Source organism: Sinocyclocheilus rhinocerous, unplaced genomic scaffold, assembly GCF_001515625.1.
Source record: "Sinocyclocheilus rhinocerous isolate Xijiao unplaced genomic scaffold, SAMN03320098_v1.1 scaffold769, whole genome shotgun sequence".
In the NCBI taxonomy this organism is placed as follows: domain Eukaryota; kingdom Metazoa; phylum Chordata; class Actinopteri; order Cypriniformes; family Cyprinidae; genus Sinocyclocheilus; species Sinocyclocheilus rhinocerous.
The window spans coordinates 1096477-1112486 of record NW_015636562.1 but is presented as its reverse complement, the minus strand read 5'-3'; the positions used below and the strand labels follow the sequence as shown (position 1 = coordinate 1112486).

At 37.1% G+C, this 16010-nt stretch overlaps 1 protein-coding gene across 9 annotated transcripts in view; it reads right to left on the bottom strand.

Moving 5' to 3' along the window:
• The window catches only part of nrxn3b (neurexin 3b), a 313614-nt gene that overhangs the window by 145432 nt on the left and 152172 nt on the right, over positions 1-16010 (bottom strand). For 6 of the 9 annotated variants that reach the window (XM_016562578.1, XM_016562579.1, XM_016562584.1 and 3 more), the window contains 6 exons: positions 14479-14598; positions 13983-14364; positions 12230-12420; positions 11866-12039; positions 11385-11411; positions 9159-9278 (listed from right to left, as the gene is read on the bottom strand). In XM_016562578.1, coding sequence (XP_016418064.1) covers positions 9159-9278; positions 11385-11411; positions 11866-12039; positions 12230-12420; positions 13983-14364; positions 14479-14598 — 1014 coding nt within the window. The remainder of the gene's footprint in view (positions 1-9158; positions 9279-11384; positions 11412-11865; positions 12040-12229; positions 12421-13982; positions 14365-14478; positions 14599-16010) is intronic. The other 3 variants (XM_016562582.1, XM_016562583.1, XM_016562586.1) reach the window with 1 other exon arrangement.

Sequence of the window (16010 nt, the reverse complement as noted above, 5' to 3'; positions counted from 1 at the left end):
TGCCGTGATATATATATATATATATATATATATATATATATATAATCTGCAGTTGAACAAAAACTGATTCAATTCAACAATGACTTATGAAAGGGGGGGAAAAAGTTTCAGACCAAGCTTCAAGCTACAGTAGGTAATAGGGATGTAATGATTCACTCAAGTCACGATTCGATTTGATTCACGATTTTGATTTCATGATTCGATTCACAATTTTTTTTTAACAAAATTAGATTTAAGACAAATTATAAATGAAATGTGTCCTTTTATTATTGCTTGGACAAAATGCTTCACGTTTCTTTGTGAAATTGAAATATAACACTATAATAATATACTAATATAGCACTTGTAAATTATTGCTCTTTTGTTGGTTTTGATTGCTTCTATTGTCCTCATTTGTATGTCGCTTTGGATAAAAGCGTCTGCTAAATAAAATTTAAATATAATGTAAATGTAAATAACCAAACTAAATTGAAATTTTAAAACAAGCCCCAAATCAAATAAATAAGTAACACAAATAAAATAAATCTCTTCATATAAACAGACTAAGGCTTTGTCTGTGCTCTTTCCATTTAAAATTAGGCAGGCAACCACTGCATTTTAATCATGATCCAAACAAAGATGCTGCATACATGCAACATGATCAGTTTTTAATCTAAATTAGATTGTATAATTTCGAAATTTGAAGCAAAAACAGAATGATTTGACTTCAGTTTTGTGAAACTATACATAAAAATATCTGCATGAAACAGCAACAGCAGACGAGCTGAATGAGACGCAGATTCACTCTCTGCCAGCAGGTGGCGCTTAAAGCGTTTCCTTGGTTTCCGCTGTTAACAAAGCAGCGCTGCACTTATGAACTTTAATGTGCATTTTACAGAGGCAAGATGAAAATAAAAAAAATACCATCTATACTTTTCTAAAGACAGTAAGTTACCCTCAGACATACATTCATATATACATAAATCGTGATTTGTTTAGCAAACTGATTTTCAACTGGCTCGCGGTTAATCGTTACATCCCTAGTAGGTAACAATGCCTGTTCTGAGAACTGATAAAATATTACCACAGCTGGACCTGTTAGCTGCAGACACAGTGTGCTCTGATAAGGTTGATAAAATTGCACAGCAATAAAGTCATTTGTCATGGGCATGATCTTAAAAATGACAATTGCAGAATTCCAGAAACCATGCATGTTAAAATACAAAGGTAAGATAGTTTCAGTAAAGCATGCCAGATTGCAGAATGCCACTGCATCCTCCACAAACTTGCACTGTGCAAACTGTGTTTGTAATACATGCCATTACAAATAAACAGCACTTGAAATGTATTCTTAACAACAATGCCTAATGTTAGATCAGCAAGATAGTAGATAATTTTTAACGCTAACTTGCAATACATACTGATAGATGACTGCTGAGGTTAGAACAGCCAGACAGTAGTATGATTTTCAGTACTATGATGCTTCTGTCCACAAGATCCCAATACATACAAGATGCTTGTCCCAACTTCATATCATTATGATTGGTCTATTTATTTAAAACTGTCAATGACTTTAAGAAAATAATGCTCATGATGCCAAATGTTGAAAGAGGTTAACAAGAAGTTACTGGCTAACATACTGTATGAGCATGTGACACAAGAATGCATCCTGTGAATGCATCTCCTCATACTTCGATGGAGTGGTGGACCAAAGCCAATTTACACAAGAAAGAACATGTAGATAAAAAAAAAATCCATAGCTCACCTTTCCACAAAACCTCCTAAATCCTTGACAAACCATTGATATTTTCAAATGGTTATAAAAAGATGTTCTGTAATGTTTTTAAGGATTATGTGTAACTGAGCATTTTGTGGTTGAGTAGTTTACCAGCTTAGAACAGCTAAGCTGAAGTCTCAGCAGAACAGGACAACAAAACCCAAACACTTTCTGATCCCTGTATATAAATCTTGCCACCAGAGGAAAACTAGAAATGCATTTAATAGGTTGAGAAACTGAGCGGCATATAAAATGCTCTCTTCAATGACAAACAATTTTCTTTCCACATCAGGTCCATGCACCTGAAGTACATCAATTCAGAGAAGAAAAAAAAAGCCTTCAGCAAATAAGAAGATGCCTATTGATTTCAAACCAACGGCAACTTGTTAAACTTGAGGGGACATTCATATAAACCCACTGTGGCAAAAGTTACTTTATATGTGAGAGCCAATTATATTTTCAGCATCCTTGTGAGAGGTTTAGAATTGGTAGACATGCATAAATAAAGTATATTGTCACTGGACTGTGGCCACGATCAATACAATCAATGTGAAGCGTGTGACGTGATCTTCATGCAATAACTTCACAACTCCTTCAACTATCTTACCAACTATCTCTAGAAATTGACAACAGATGACAAACTTCCAGAACTTTTGGAAACTGGTAAAAGCAGTTTGGAAGAGTTCATTTGCAAAGGCAGATTTAGGTTTACTCGTCTTGAGTAAGCAGCATGTCTTTCAAAATTGAAATTATAATGCTTTCAACTGAATAGCAGTTCCTCACCTTAAATTTAGGCGAGGCAGATTCTGAATTCCGTATCGTATTTTTGTATCGTAGGCTATATGAGTAACCTATGATTAACTGCTAGAACAAACATTATTATTATCATTATCATTTATTGGTGATTATTTTTCAATTGTTTCCCTTTCTGGAATGTAGCTACTTTGTATATTCCTACATTCCTTTTGTATATTCCTACCTTCCTACTTTTATTTTCAGGCTATTCACAAGAGCATATGTAGGACTTGTACTTGGACTAATCTGATAATGATTTGGACCACAACTGAGATCTGTAACAAACTGCAAGTAGTGTAGAGTTTTGTAAAACTATTACACTCAGTATGATCTGTGCCACTCCCCATGTTTACAGTCTGAAGAATTGGTGAACTGACACGGACTGATATTATCCGCCACAACATTCTTGTAATGTATAATGTCTCATATCTTAACATATGGCTCTCAATTAGGGCATGATGCATTTCCATTTTTCACCAAAAAAATTACAAAAACATGTGGGGAAAATGTGGGGCGCTGTTGAGCTCATTAGGGCAGTGGCACCACCCTGTCTGCTGAAACCATGCACTAAATTTCAATATATCAATATCACTTAATTACTTAAAATAGTCTAAAAACTATGAACAATATTTGTTGAATAATGCTGAACACATTCATGACCGATTCAGTTTATATAGTTTGGTAGATATAGACAAGCCTTGGCTGTTTGAAGTTGGAATTTAAGGAATTATTATTTATTAGTTATTTTTAGTTTTTGAAATTTTTTATAAATTCCCCATACACATAATATCATACAACATACTATGTATTTCTAGAAACATGATATGATATTAATAATCATTCATTATTTTTCGCAAATAAAACATTAAAATTATTATAAGGATGTATGTGCATGCATATAAACATTAAGGAGGACAATGGAATTGTATGTTTATTATTAAAACATTTATATCTCAATTAATTATATAAAAGAGCGGATTTAAAATTTAATGGCAATATGCATTAAATAGTAAATCGAAATCCTTGTTTTGGACATTCCTTCATGACATTCTTTGTTGTTTGATTGTGTTGAACATTTTGAATTGCAAGTGAAGTAAATTTCATTTCCTGTCCCTTCCTGTTCATATGCAACATGCCCAAATCGATTCGAATTTACACCCAGCAAAAGGAAGGTAGTTCTTCAATTCTAAATGTTGCCCAACCCTGGAATGCAGAAACCTGTGTTGATGGATGCCTGTATGTTTGTCAGTAAACACCAGAGCAAAGAACCTACTCATTGCTTCAAGGTCACCAGGCTGTAGACTGCAGATGGATGTTCAGTGCTCCTTTCGTTTTCATAATGTGACTGATTCAATCATTTTCCTTCTTCTCAAGCCTCTGCAGACTCTCAGCGGCAGAGCTGCTCTTATCTCTACACGCAGCCACAAATGTCTCATTCACTGAGTCTGCTGGTTTAGAGGTGAGCGTCTGTAAGCGTTATCTCTGTTCTAAATATAGGTAACGCTGAGGTCAGGCTTCCGGTATGAAGAAAATAATCTTCAAACAGGAATATCAGCAGTGCTCTGAACTCTCCCACTCTTCCGTGAGAGCTGTAATGTGAAAGCCCTCTAGTGCTTCACCTTGAAAAATTCCACAAAACCAAACATTTTTACATTTTTACTCACCCTCATGTCATTACAAACCCATATGCTATTCAACATAATCATTTACAGTAAAATAATAATAATATCTTTATTTTCTGCATTGTATGTTATTTTTGTCCTCTTTACAGATGTGTTCCCTATGAGTGTTGTATGGGAAGGGCTCTAAGAAAATTCTTCAAAATGTTCTACTTTTGTGTGTCACTGCAAAAAATGTTTCACTGACACTGAGTAAATAATGAAAGAATATATATATATATTTTTGCTGATCTATTCCTAAACCCTTTACCTATCATGTTGCTAGCAAATGAACAGACATGTGGCATCACAGTTAAGACTATTCCTTTCCTTCAATGATCAGCAGTGAGTCTTTTTTGCTCTTTGTTGCACATTCCACCTGAAACATTCTGTTTTAATAGAGACATCTACATTCTCGCTAGCTTGTGCGTGGGTGTAATAGCATCTGTTTGAAGGGGTAACGCTGCTCTCCCTAGAGCCCCAACAAGAAGCCTCGCTCGCCGCAAAGTGCTACGCTATCTGTCATTTAGCATCAAAGCACAAGAGCTTCTTCTTGCACCATGAAAGCGGTGCCTCTCAGATATAATATTGCATTTCCTTGTGGCTAGATGAGGCCCTGTTTTTCATAGCGATGTGGTGAGGAGGATCTCTTCCTGAACCATAGCCACAAAAAGCAGAATCTCTTGATTGAAGCTAGCTGGCATGTCTTCCTCTCCATCTGTGACTGACACTGAACCAGAACCGGATCCCAGGGAACAGGGGCACATGAACACCTGTTTGCCTTCACCCACATTCCACCGTCATGTATTATGTAGGAGCCTTATGCATTATTCATGTGCTGGAGGGAGAGGCGGGACTCCTCAGGTACATATGCTGGGGGTTATAAATGTCCAGCCATAAAAATGTGTTGCCCTTATTTCATTTGAGACACAGAAGAGAGAGAGAGGGCCTTGGGTAGCTCTTTCAGGAGCGTTTCTCACCCACAGCTCAATCATGAATAATGAGGTGTTGGACATCTCCATCACACCTTAGTGCAACAGCAGATGCTGAGTCTAAACTTCAATGAGTCTGGGGAGCATATCTCAAACCATCACACCATCTACAAGATGAAATACATCACTTTATTAAAGCCTGCTGGCAGGGTAAGATTACCGACTGGGCCCTGGGGCCCTAGACTTCCAGGGACCCCAAAAGGCGAGACACTTCCTGTCCTATTTGCTTCATGTATCTGCACTAGACCCCAATTTGTAATGAAGAGCTTTAATCTAAAAGTGCCAACCACATCTGGAAGAGCACTCCCATTGTTCTTTTATGATCACATCAGGTGACACTCGTTCGAAAATAGGAAGCACCCCTATTACAGGGATACTCCATTTACTTACCCTCATGCTATCCCAAATTATTACAAAAAATGTTTTTAAATGAAATTCAATTCAACTTGGTTTTAGTATAATAATGTTGACATGTGGTTTACGGACAGGTTGGTACAGTAGATATTGGGTGGGTTCTCATTTTATTTAAAACTGGATAACATAAGAGATAAATCAGGTAAACACACGCTTGAGGACATTACTGAAGGAATCTCTACATTTATTTTTCCATCTTCTCAAGCTGTGAGTTTATTATTGTGATATTTGATTTTGTGTAATAACCAGCACCAAAGCAAACAGCATTTTTCGAAGGAAATCGATCGAGCACATTCTGACTGTCAGCAGGATTACAGCCTCACAATAAGATTAATTGCAAATTGGTCCAAACGATTACAAATGCCAACATTAACTGATTCACTCTCCCTGTGTTTCTATGACTTGTTGCGTATGTGATTGTGTGTGTGCAGAATGCCTCTCAAACGGCTTATAAACAATAAAGAGCGACCTCTGTGAGAGGAGGCGGGCAAATAACGGATAGAATGTGCTAATTCAATTACGCAAGTTGAATAATTGCCTCGGTCAGTGTTCTGGATTGAGCCTATAGCTCAAACGTCCTTGAGATAAATTAAATGCCGGGATAGTGATAAAGCTGGAAGGGGAGGAGTTCACTGTAGAACAAAACAATGAATCTAGCATTTCTCTTGGAATTAAATACCCTATTAGCAAATTTAGCTTATTTGCATACACGCTGTGGCTAAGCATGCAACTTTTGTTGCGGAATGCTGGAATACACAGAAGTATTGTGGTCTTCATAAATAGGTGTTGAGTTGGCTGAAGATGGTGCCCTGGAGGCTGAGGTGTCCGTTGGAGCTTTAGCTGAGCGTTCTGTTGTGTTGCTCGGCTAGCGTGATGAATACGCTGCCGTATTCACCTTCTATTCTCTCCGACTTCAGCGTAACACAATAGAAGGATTTATGAACATGGACAAAAAAACTGCAGAAAGCTTCTGGCTCGAACAACGTGCTTTAAAACCTGCAGCTCAAATCTAGGTTACGGACCATTTTTAACCGCACACACAATGTTCTCATTTTTGGTCTCTCTCACTCTCTCTGCCTGTCTGTCTACCTGATTAATTTAGGCTGTCTGTCTGTTGGACTGAGTCGGATTTGAGTTATTAAAGGCTGCTCCATGTTCTCTTTCTCCCACAAGCACGCAGGGGTAACTACACCCGCTAATTAGAATCACTCTCACGCAGGGTTGCGATTTCTCTGGCCACAAACACCGCTGGCCCCTGTTCTGCTCTGAAGTGTGCCAGTTTTGGGCATTGTATGGTGTGCCATTGTGTTTCTGGATATCAAACTGAGAAAAGACATCATGCCCACTTACAATTTGGACCGTTTATGTCGGAAGCGAGAGGACGAGCGTTTGATGCGTGAATGTGTTTGTGCATGTGTCTGTGTACATGTGTTTGGCAAAAGATGAAGACAGTGATGAAAATACAAGCAGAACTGATTGCATGCTCTGGGGATTGTGTTCCAGTTTGATCCTGTGGTGCATGCTAGTGTCGGCTTGACAGGCGCACAGCTGCCACCTAGAGGCTATGTTCAAAATAGCATACTCGCATACTACTTTACCTTATTCTGAAATACATAGCATGTAAACTGGCTACAGTAAACATATTTCTGCATGCCTAAAATACAGATGACATGAAAACACATTTGCCACAAATGTGCAGCATCCCAAAATGCAGACTGCACAGACTCAATGCAATGCACTCAACTTGACCTTCTATCCCCTGTGCCAAAAATTAAGCATAAATAATTACAGATGAGATATATATATTTTTTTACATCTCTGCTTACTCATTACTTGTCCTAGTTCACATTTTTTGCCTTGAATCTGAACATTTAAAAATAACTTTCTTGGCTAAAAATAAAACAAAATTATTATTATTATTTTTTTTTTTTTCAAAAAAAAGAAAGAAAAAAGATTGTTTTAAAGTGCAGAATTTCAACAAACAATAATTCTCCATTGTTCTGGAACAAAAGAGTTTGATTATGCTTCATTAAGAATGGATAATTAAGGATGAATTAGTCAAGCTTAATTATGGATATGATAGATTTACACATACATATATACACACACACTAAAACCTTGTCACCTTGCAAGACATTTTTATACTGAATTATTTATTAATGAAAGAACAAACGTTTGGCTTATGAATGCTCATTGCTTTAATATTACAAGCCTACAAGGCTGTGGCACTCACTGTAACTGCCGTGACCCTACACAGAATCGTCTCGCAAGCTCAAGAGCCCATTTTTCGGGGTGAAATTGAATTTGCCTCTATGATTAGAAATGTCAGAGTGATGAAACGGCGTACAACTGCCGGAGGTTAAACATGGGAGACATCATTAAATAAACAGACGCCAGCTTATTCTTCATTAATGGAGACAGAAAAAGAGAGGGAGAAATAAAAAAGAGAGAGAGTTAGAGGAGAAGGATTTCTACGTATGCGTTGCCATGTTTGAGAGGCTGCTGGGCTAATTTGACATTTGAACATTTACTGCACCTCATTACAACTGCTCACAGCTTATTAACCTGTCTGCTGACTGGATAGATGGACCACACATTCCTCACTGTCGTTCTACTATCATTCACTCACCCAAAACCACTTTTACAAAAGAAGGACATTTTCCTAATTCAGCATCCTTTGTTGTTACTGAGAGCAATATTTATATTAGCCAATAACATCCTTTCCTGTAACCCCACCCCAAAATTAGAATGCAATGATTGGTTGCCTGTTCCAAGTGTTGCTCCAGGAACTGTAGCCAACAAACATATTAATATATCGTACTTGTTTGAATCACATTAAATGGCTCCTTATACATATAACAACATCAAAAAGCACTAAACCTTCAAAATGATTAACAGCACACAAAATCCAGAACCTGAAAACACTTTACTATGGGTAAATCCAAAACAGAAGATATTACAAATTTCCTGTTTTACTATAAAATACATCAACATACAGTAGGAACGAAAACTGCACTTGTGAATTCAAGTGAATTCATGTGTGTTTCTTTTGTTTTTTAAAGATTTCAGTCCTTTTACCATTACCTTTAACCACTTCATTAGATCCCTTTTTAATTTTTAACCCATCATATAAATATTGGATATTATACTGTGGCTTGCATCTGCACAAAAAGTTAACATGACTGTGAATCAGAATGTGTTCTGTAACAACAGGTTAAAAAAACTGACAACTAAGGCACACAGAATTTACAGTATCTAGTACATTAGTGATCTTATTTTAATATAATGTATGGAACGGTTTAACAAAGTTAAATATGATTATTCAAAATTTGTATAGATATTTTGATAATATAATGATAATCACACATTCTTTTGGCTACAATAATCATCAATACAAATCTGATATCTCTATTTTAGATGCAGCCAATAATCAGACTTGTTCAAAGCATAGCCCACGTAATTAGATTTTCTTAATGACAAAGCAACACCAAAAATCAACTTGATATTACAATCAGCAAAATAAAGTGTAACTGGGTCACTCACGGTCATTGCACTGGGTGCCAGAGTAAGAGGTCATGGAGCAGTCGCAGGTGAAGTTCTCCCACTGCTGGATGCACACACCCATGTTGGCGCACGAATCCTCCTGGCATGTAGTGCTGGGCCCTGATGTGGAGGTGACAGGAACAGCATGAGTCAATAGTAATGACAGAATTCAGCAGGCATCTCTGTCACAGGCAGCACAGCAAGACTAGCATGCATGCAAGGTCATTCACGGGTCAGCATCAACGCTCGGTAAACAGATTCATGATAGTGCATTCATCCTGAATACTGAGCAACACTGTAGTAGTTGAACATTCAGACATGCAAATAAAATAATAAATAAATAAATAAATACAAATAAAAACATTTTCTTATTCAGTATGTTGGTCTTGTTTCTCCAGTATTTTTTTAAACAGGTTTTCATTTAATGTTCTGTTACTTATTGTATTTCAGCATTGCAAGCATATTGTTGACTACTGTAAGGTGAAATGAAAAATACAAAATATTGTCTAAATTTCTACATTAAAATTGCAATAATGACATTGAGTGGGTCACCTCATCTGGGTTGCCATGTTGAGGAGATATGACAAATTTAATACAAATCACTTTAACTTTATAACCCACCTATGGGCACTTGCATGGTCTGTACAACTTATTGAAATGGCCTGCAGAAAGATGTGTATCTACAACAGGGATGTATCTAATCCAGTGTGTGTTATAATGACTGACAATACAGCACTGGATTTTCTTATGATTGTTGTTTTGCTGAGCAGTCTGGGAGTTTATCAATTACAAAAAGTGACAGCAACAATGTTTACTCCAGCCCACAGCTCTCATATTCTAATCTATCTCTTTCTCACGGCTGGTATCCATTCTAGCGAAATCACTATACAAAATGACTAAACAAATGTGTCCCCACTACTGATACACAGTCACTAACTTACAGATGCAATTTTGGTTTATTACAATAAAAAGGTCTGTTGATACAGATTAGTACCATGGATCCCTGAAAATCTAACACAGGTAGATGCAAGTATGAAGTTAAATCCTCATGTACAGATGAATAAGTCACACATTTTTCAAAATAGCAAAAGATCTTGCTAAATTATTTGTGTATGACCTAATTAATATTCATTAGCTAAGCTAAGCCATTTTGTGACATTCCAGCTGTCCCCAGTGATACCCATGTTGAGGTTTATATTAACATTTCAGAAAAATAAATAACCCAAAATATATTTACTGGAAGCAATTCCTAATTTCTTACATATAGTATTATGTACTGGAAAACCAGAGAAAAATATTGATTAAGAAAAGGTTTTTTTTTTTTTTTTAAGCAGTGAAGAATATCTCTTTCGAGATACAAAAACAGCCACGCTGAGAAAAAAAAAAAAAAAAAAAAATTCTGTGAATACACCATCTATGCACATTTCATTTTTCTGCACTTCATAAAAGACAATTATTGAATCTTTAAGAGGGAATGCAAACAATTGTTTACACTCTATCCAAGATTCATTAAAACCATAATGACATGTCAGTTCCAGCAGCTCAGATCATAAACAAAAGAAACCAAACTGACAGACATGCATTCAAAACAAGAGCAAAGCCCTAAGTGCGGATGTTTGAAAGGCTCCACTGGCTGAAAGTGCTTTTATTGAGTCAGGAAAGCAATGGAAGAATTCTTTCTTTTCTCTTGCTGGTTTCCGCCTCTAATGATTCCCCAACTGAACCACTCTTGGATGCTCTCAACACAATATAAATGAGTAATTGCCAAAACATCCATTAAAATGCTTCAGTAGGGGAGAGAATTGTGGCCAATTGCTGTAGAACAGCGGGACACTAGACAATGTCTCGATTTTGATGTGCCTTCAGTGGAAAGCTTTGAGCTGGAATGTTCTTTAAGGAGGATATTTATAGGGATTGGATTCAATCTTAGGTCCCCTCAGCTACTGCACATGTCAGCTCTGGACTAAATGAAAATATGTATGTACAAAATACTGCAACATGCTATAATTGATAGATAGATAGATAGATAGATAGATAGATAGTAGATAGATAGATAGATAGATAGAAATGTGTTGAATACATGTATTTAATACATGTATTAAAAAGTGTTCAGTTGTTTTAGTAGTTGTTTTACTGGAGGACCATTAATGTAAAAACACATTGCAACTTTCAGCCAGGTGTGTGTGTGTATGTGTGTGTATGAGGTAAAAAGGTCGAACCCTCTACCTTGCAGGTCAGCTTTGGTGAAACCAACTTTGTTAGCAGGAAATTTTGGAAAGAATTGGATAATAAAACAGGCTGGTTAGTGGAGGGAACGTCAAGTCAAGAGAGTGGAAAATGTGTGTGTGTGTGTGTGTGTGTGTGTGTGAAGGATAATGAGAGAGTAACTTGGGTAAAAATTTTTGTAAGGCAAGGATAATGATGAGATGACTACCTCATTCAAATCACTAAAAAAAATGCTGTTAACATGCCCTCGGTCAAGGCGCCATCTAGTGGTTATAGGGGCTCTCATATCAACAAAACAACAGAGAATACCCAGAATTCCAGTGAGGCACAAAAATATAACTAAAATATAAGTAAAAGAAAATGATTAGAGAGGAAAATAGGTGCAAAGGTTAAATCAGGTTTGAATTTAATGGTTAAAACACAGAGCAGTGTGCCAGGGATTGGTAGACATTTAGATTGAATTGTAGAGAATGACGCATACCTTCACAGCCACGTTCAATCTGCCCACTGCGGAACAGAGCATCATTGATGAGGTCAGGCAGGCGGCCGTTGAGATCCATGGAAGCTAAGCAGCCCTGGAAACCCTCACGAGACACCACCAGCTTTGGCAGATTCTGGTACATGTTCGGTCCCAAACCGGCCACAAACAGATCACCTGCAAAGAGTGAAAAAATTAAACTATAACCTCCATTTTCTTCCTACATTGGCATATAGTGAGGTTTATGTGCTCAGTATGCAACATTTCCTGTTCACATAAATATACCAATGTTTTTTTTTTTTATATGAAATGTCAAACGCACAATCAAAAATGTCACCAAAAGGTTAAGCGAATCTGTACGGCTGACCTTTCAGGTCCAGATTTTTCGCTCCGTTGACCACCTGGCTGACAGACTTGGCGTCCACTTTTAGAGTGTGTGTGTTGCTGGCGTCTCGAGTGATCACCACATTGTGCCACTGGTTGTCGTTAAGAGGACTGTCGCTGTTTCCCTTCAGAAGACTCGGTCCATTTCCCAGGTCAAACACATAGTGAATATACCTGACAAACACACATACACACTGAGCTCAAATGTGTCCATGTCCCAAATCCATTCAAGTGCACTTCACTGAAGAACACTCAGCCAAAGTACATACTGAAGCAAACTCAGCTGATCAGCTGAGAGGCTCTCTATTAGATGACAATAAGAGTGGACACTCGTTTTAAAGAGGAACAGGGTATATGTCCTGCTGGAGGGTTGACCACAGGCCAAGTCGATCATTCTGTTTGGATGGACTAGGGCTAGGCTAACCATGCTTCTGCATTCAGCAGTGTACTCTATACCAAGTAGTTGGTTTAAATGTTTTTGTTTTTCATTTACTTTAGTAAGCATACAATGCTAAAATCCTCTAAGAATATTTGCTAGGGGTAAATGTTCTGTTGTGGATTAATTGTGTCAGCCTTACACAGTGTCTTACACTGAAGAAAACATGAAGAGTGAAATATTTAGCAGGAAATAATAGAGGATGGGGTGCCATCTGGATCTGACTGAATAAATTGGGCTACGATCAGTATTATTTGATTTTACTGGGTCAACATCATTTTTCTTCTGCCTGCACATTCCTGGTTACATCAACAAAAAAAGTTGTTTAAGAAGCATAAATAGTACATTTTGACAAAGATTATAAAAAAAATATATATGTGTTTTTCTGCAGAATGTGTGCTGTTGAATTGTGTACAGTTAGATCAGATACGTAAGGTAAACTATGTACATGATATTAAACATTTGATTTTATGATGATTCTCTCCACATTACAACTTGATCTAAATAACTTGCATTTTAAAACATAACATACCATTATAAACTCTGTGGTAATCAGTCATAGATAATAAAAGTTGTTTCTGACACTTACGTTAATTTCTCGGTAATCAACGTTAATTTCGATAATCAACATTAATAAGGAATAATGAAAATAATGAAATAATAATGAAAGCATAGCTTAAAGGGTGGGCTGATAAAAAAAAACTGAAATTACTGATTTAAATCTGAATTTAAATTCAATTTCAGACTTTTCTTTCTTAACTTGTTATAAGTCAAGAAGGCTCTGGAAACTAAGAGTGATGTTGGTCAAACGTTTTTAAATCTATGTTTTAAATTAGTGCCTGTTTTGGTAACCTTCAAGAGTATGATGACTCTCTCATAATACTCAAAAAGACAGTCACTAGTCGCCACCTGCTGGTGTGAATGAATCTGTTTGGTGAACTGATTTAAAATCTTTGTGTCACTGGGGTAAAACAAAAATACCCAATACTAGCTGTTCCACCCACAGATGTAATGATTACAGCAAGACTCACTGAATGGATCAGAACAAATCTTTTTGGTGAACATATTCAACAATCAAATTCCCCACAATTAGCTGTTCAAGGTATTCTGAGGTGTGTAGTAGTTTGGCAATCTTGAAAATTAACATACGTTTAGCCACTTTAGAGTAAACATGTCTCGGCCTGACTGAAGTTGACTTCCAACACCCCAGAATGGACTCCCAACCTTTCCTGTCAACCTCAATAAAATGGTCATTTGGTAAAAACAGATTCACTGGAAATTTTGCTGTACTTCCACTCACCCTTTGACAAGCTCCACGGCAATAAAATCATTCCCATCTCCACTGTTGAAGAGAATGAATCCATCACCCGAGGTAGTTTTGAACTGAAAGAAGAGGTGCATGGTGCTGTAAGCCTGGAGTGTAGCAAGACCCAGATAGCTTCCTTTGGTCTTGAATGTAACTGGATCGGCCACAATGGAGCGCATGCCGAAACGAGCATTGAGCTCGCAGAATTCGATGTCTCCGTTTTTGCACATGTCAATATAGAGGAGGCCGTTGAACTTCAGGCCTTGCAGGTGACCAATGAAGTTGGATGGAGCCGTGGAGGCAAAGCGCCGTTCTGTCAGGATTCCAGTCTCGATGTTACTGAACTCCAGCCGAGTGTGGTCACCATTCATCTGACCTGTGAAAGAGGAGTAGGAGGTCTTGGTAAAGTGATTATTAAGTGTTGGATTTATGCATTACATGGGGGCAGCCGCTGAAAAGCTGTTCTGAAAAGATTATACTGCATTCGTACCTTCAGCTACATCATCATCCACCATGAGTTTGAGGTTTTTACCACGCCGCATCACTTTGACTGAGTGCCAGTCATTGTCGTTCACTTTCTGGCCAGCGTACAATGTCTCTGGTCCTTTACCTGAGAATGATGTGAGTCAGTTAGCGTTTACATACACTAGCACTGCAAATCAAATTTCTGTCATCTCAATATTTTAATAAATCGTATCATGTGTATTTAAATTTTCAAACTTCTGTCATTCGGATGATAGATCACAGACATATTTTACTTGTGGTACATCAATTGTTCCAAGGAAAATCAACATTTGCTATTACCCAGAAAAGTCCAAGACATGAAACAAAACTAAGGTTTGGCTGAGCTATGTGTTTAAATACTGTAGCTTATCTATACTGCAGAAATGGCAAGTATACTAGTATGCTAGTAATCCGTTCCAAACATAGCCGTGGACATTTATTTCTTTTAAGGGTGCACTGTAATACAAATACATAGTCTGCACTTAAAAGTACTGGTTGAGAGCACTGATTGTTGTACTGATTTACTGGTGCCATTAACATAAGCGGCTCAAATATATTGAGTATTTAAACTTCAAATTATCGCACAAGGCAAAGTGCCTCTCTAAAAGCATTGTAGAATTAAAATGGTTAATCAGCACTACATTACCACTTTCTTTTCAGCCATTCGGCTGTTAATTGAAGAACATGCTTAATAAACAAAAACCTATAATTGACTCTAAAAGCTACAGAGATCTAAATGATCTGACCTGTGTGTTTATACAAATCTAGACAAGCAAGATATTTTAGAGTTTTCATAGTTTAAAATGGTGATGTATTAGACCACATTAAGAAAGCCAATTACTTTACTGTTATTGAAAGTCCCATCTGAATTTGATTATAAATTAGCCTTTTTCCTCATTATTTACAAATAATGTTTTTTTCCCCCTTTCATTTATTGATAAGAGTGGCAGGCAAAGAACTGGTGTGTGTGTGTGTGTGTGTGCCTGGTATTCACTACGTTATGGGGACCAATTCCCACAAGGATAGTAATACCAGTAAATTTTGACCTTGTGGGGACATTTTTTAGGTCCCCATGAGGAAACAAGCTTATAAATCATTTAGAATTAAGTTTTTTTGAAAATCTAAAAATGAAGAAAGTTTCCTGTGAGGGGTAGGTGCAGCGGTTCCCAAACTGGGGTGCGCGCACCCATAGGGGTGCACAGGCCGACCACCAGGGGTGCGCGAGAGAATGCTTTTGATGATCTGTGTGCATTTTTTGAAGGGCAAGTGAAGGGGCGATAGAAAATACAGTTTGTACAGTATAAAAAACATTACGCATTTATTATGGAAACAACATGTGTGTGTGTGTGTGTGTGTGTTTTGATTTTATTTTAATTAACAAATCAAACACTTGGTCACACTTAGGTGCAATACTCAATATTAACAAACCATTAACTACTTTTGCTCTCTTTAACTTTTGCCTCAATAAACTTCTAATTTGCTGCTTATTAATAGTAAGATAGTTGTTAAGTTTAGGTA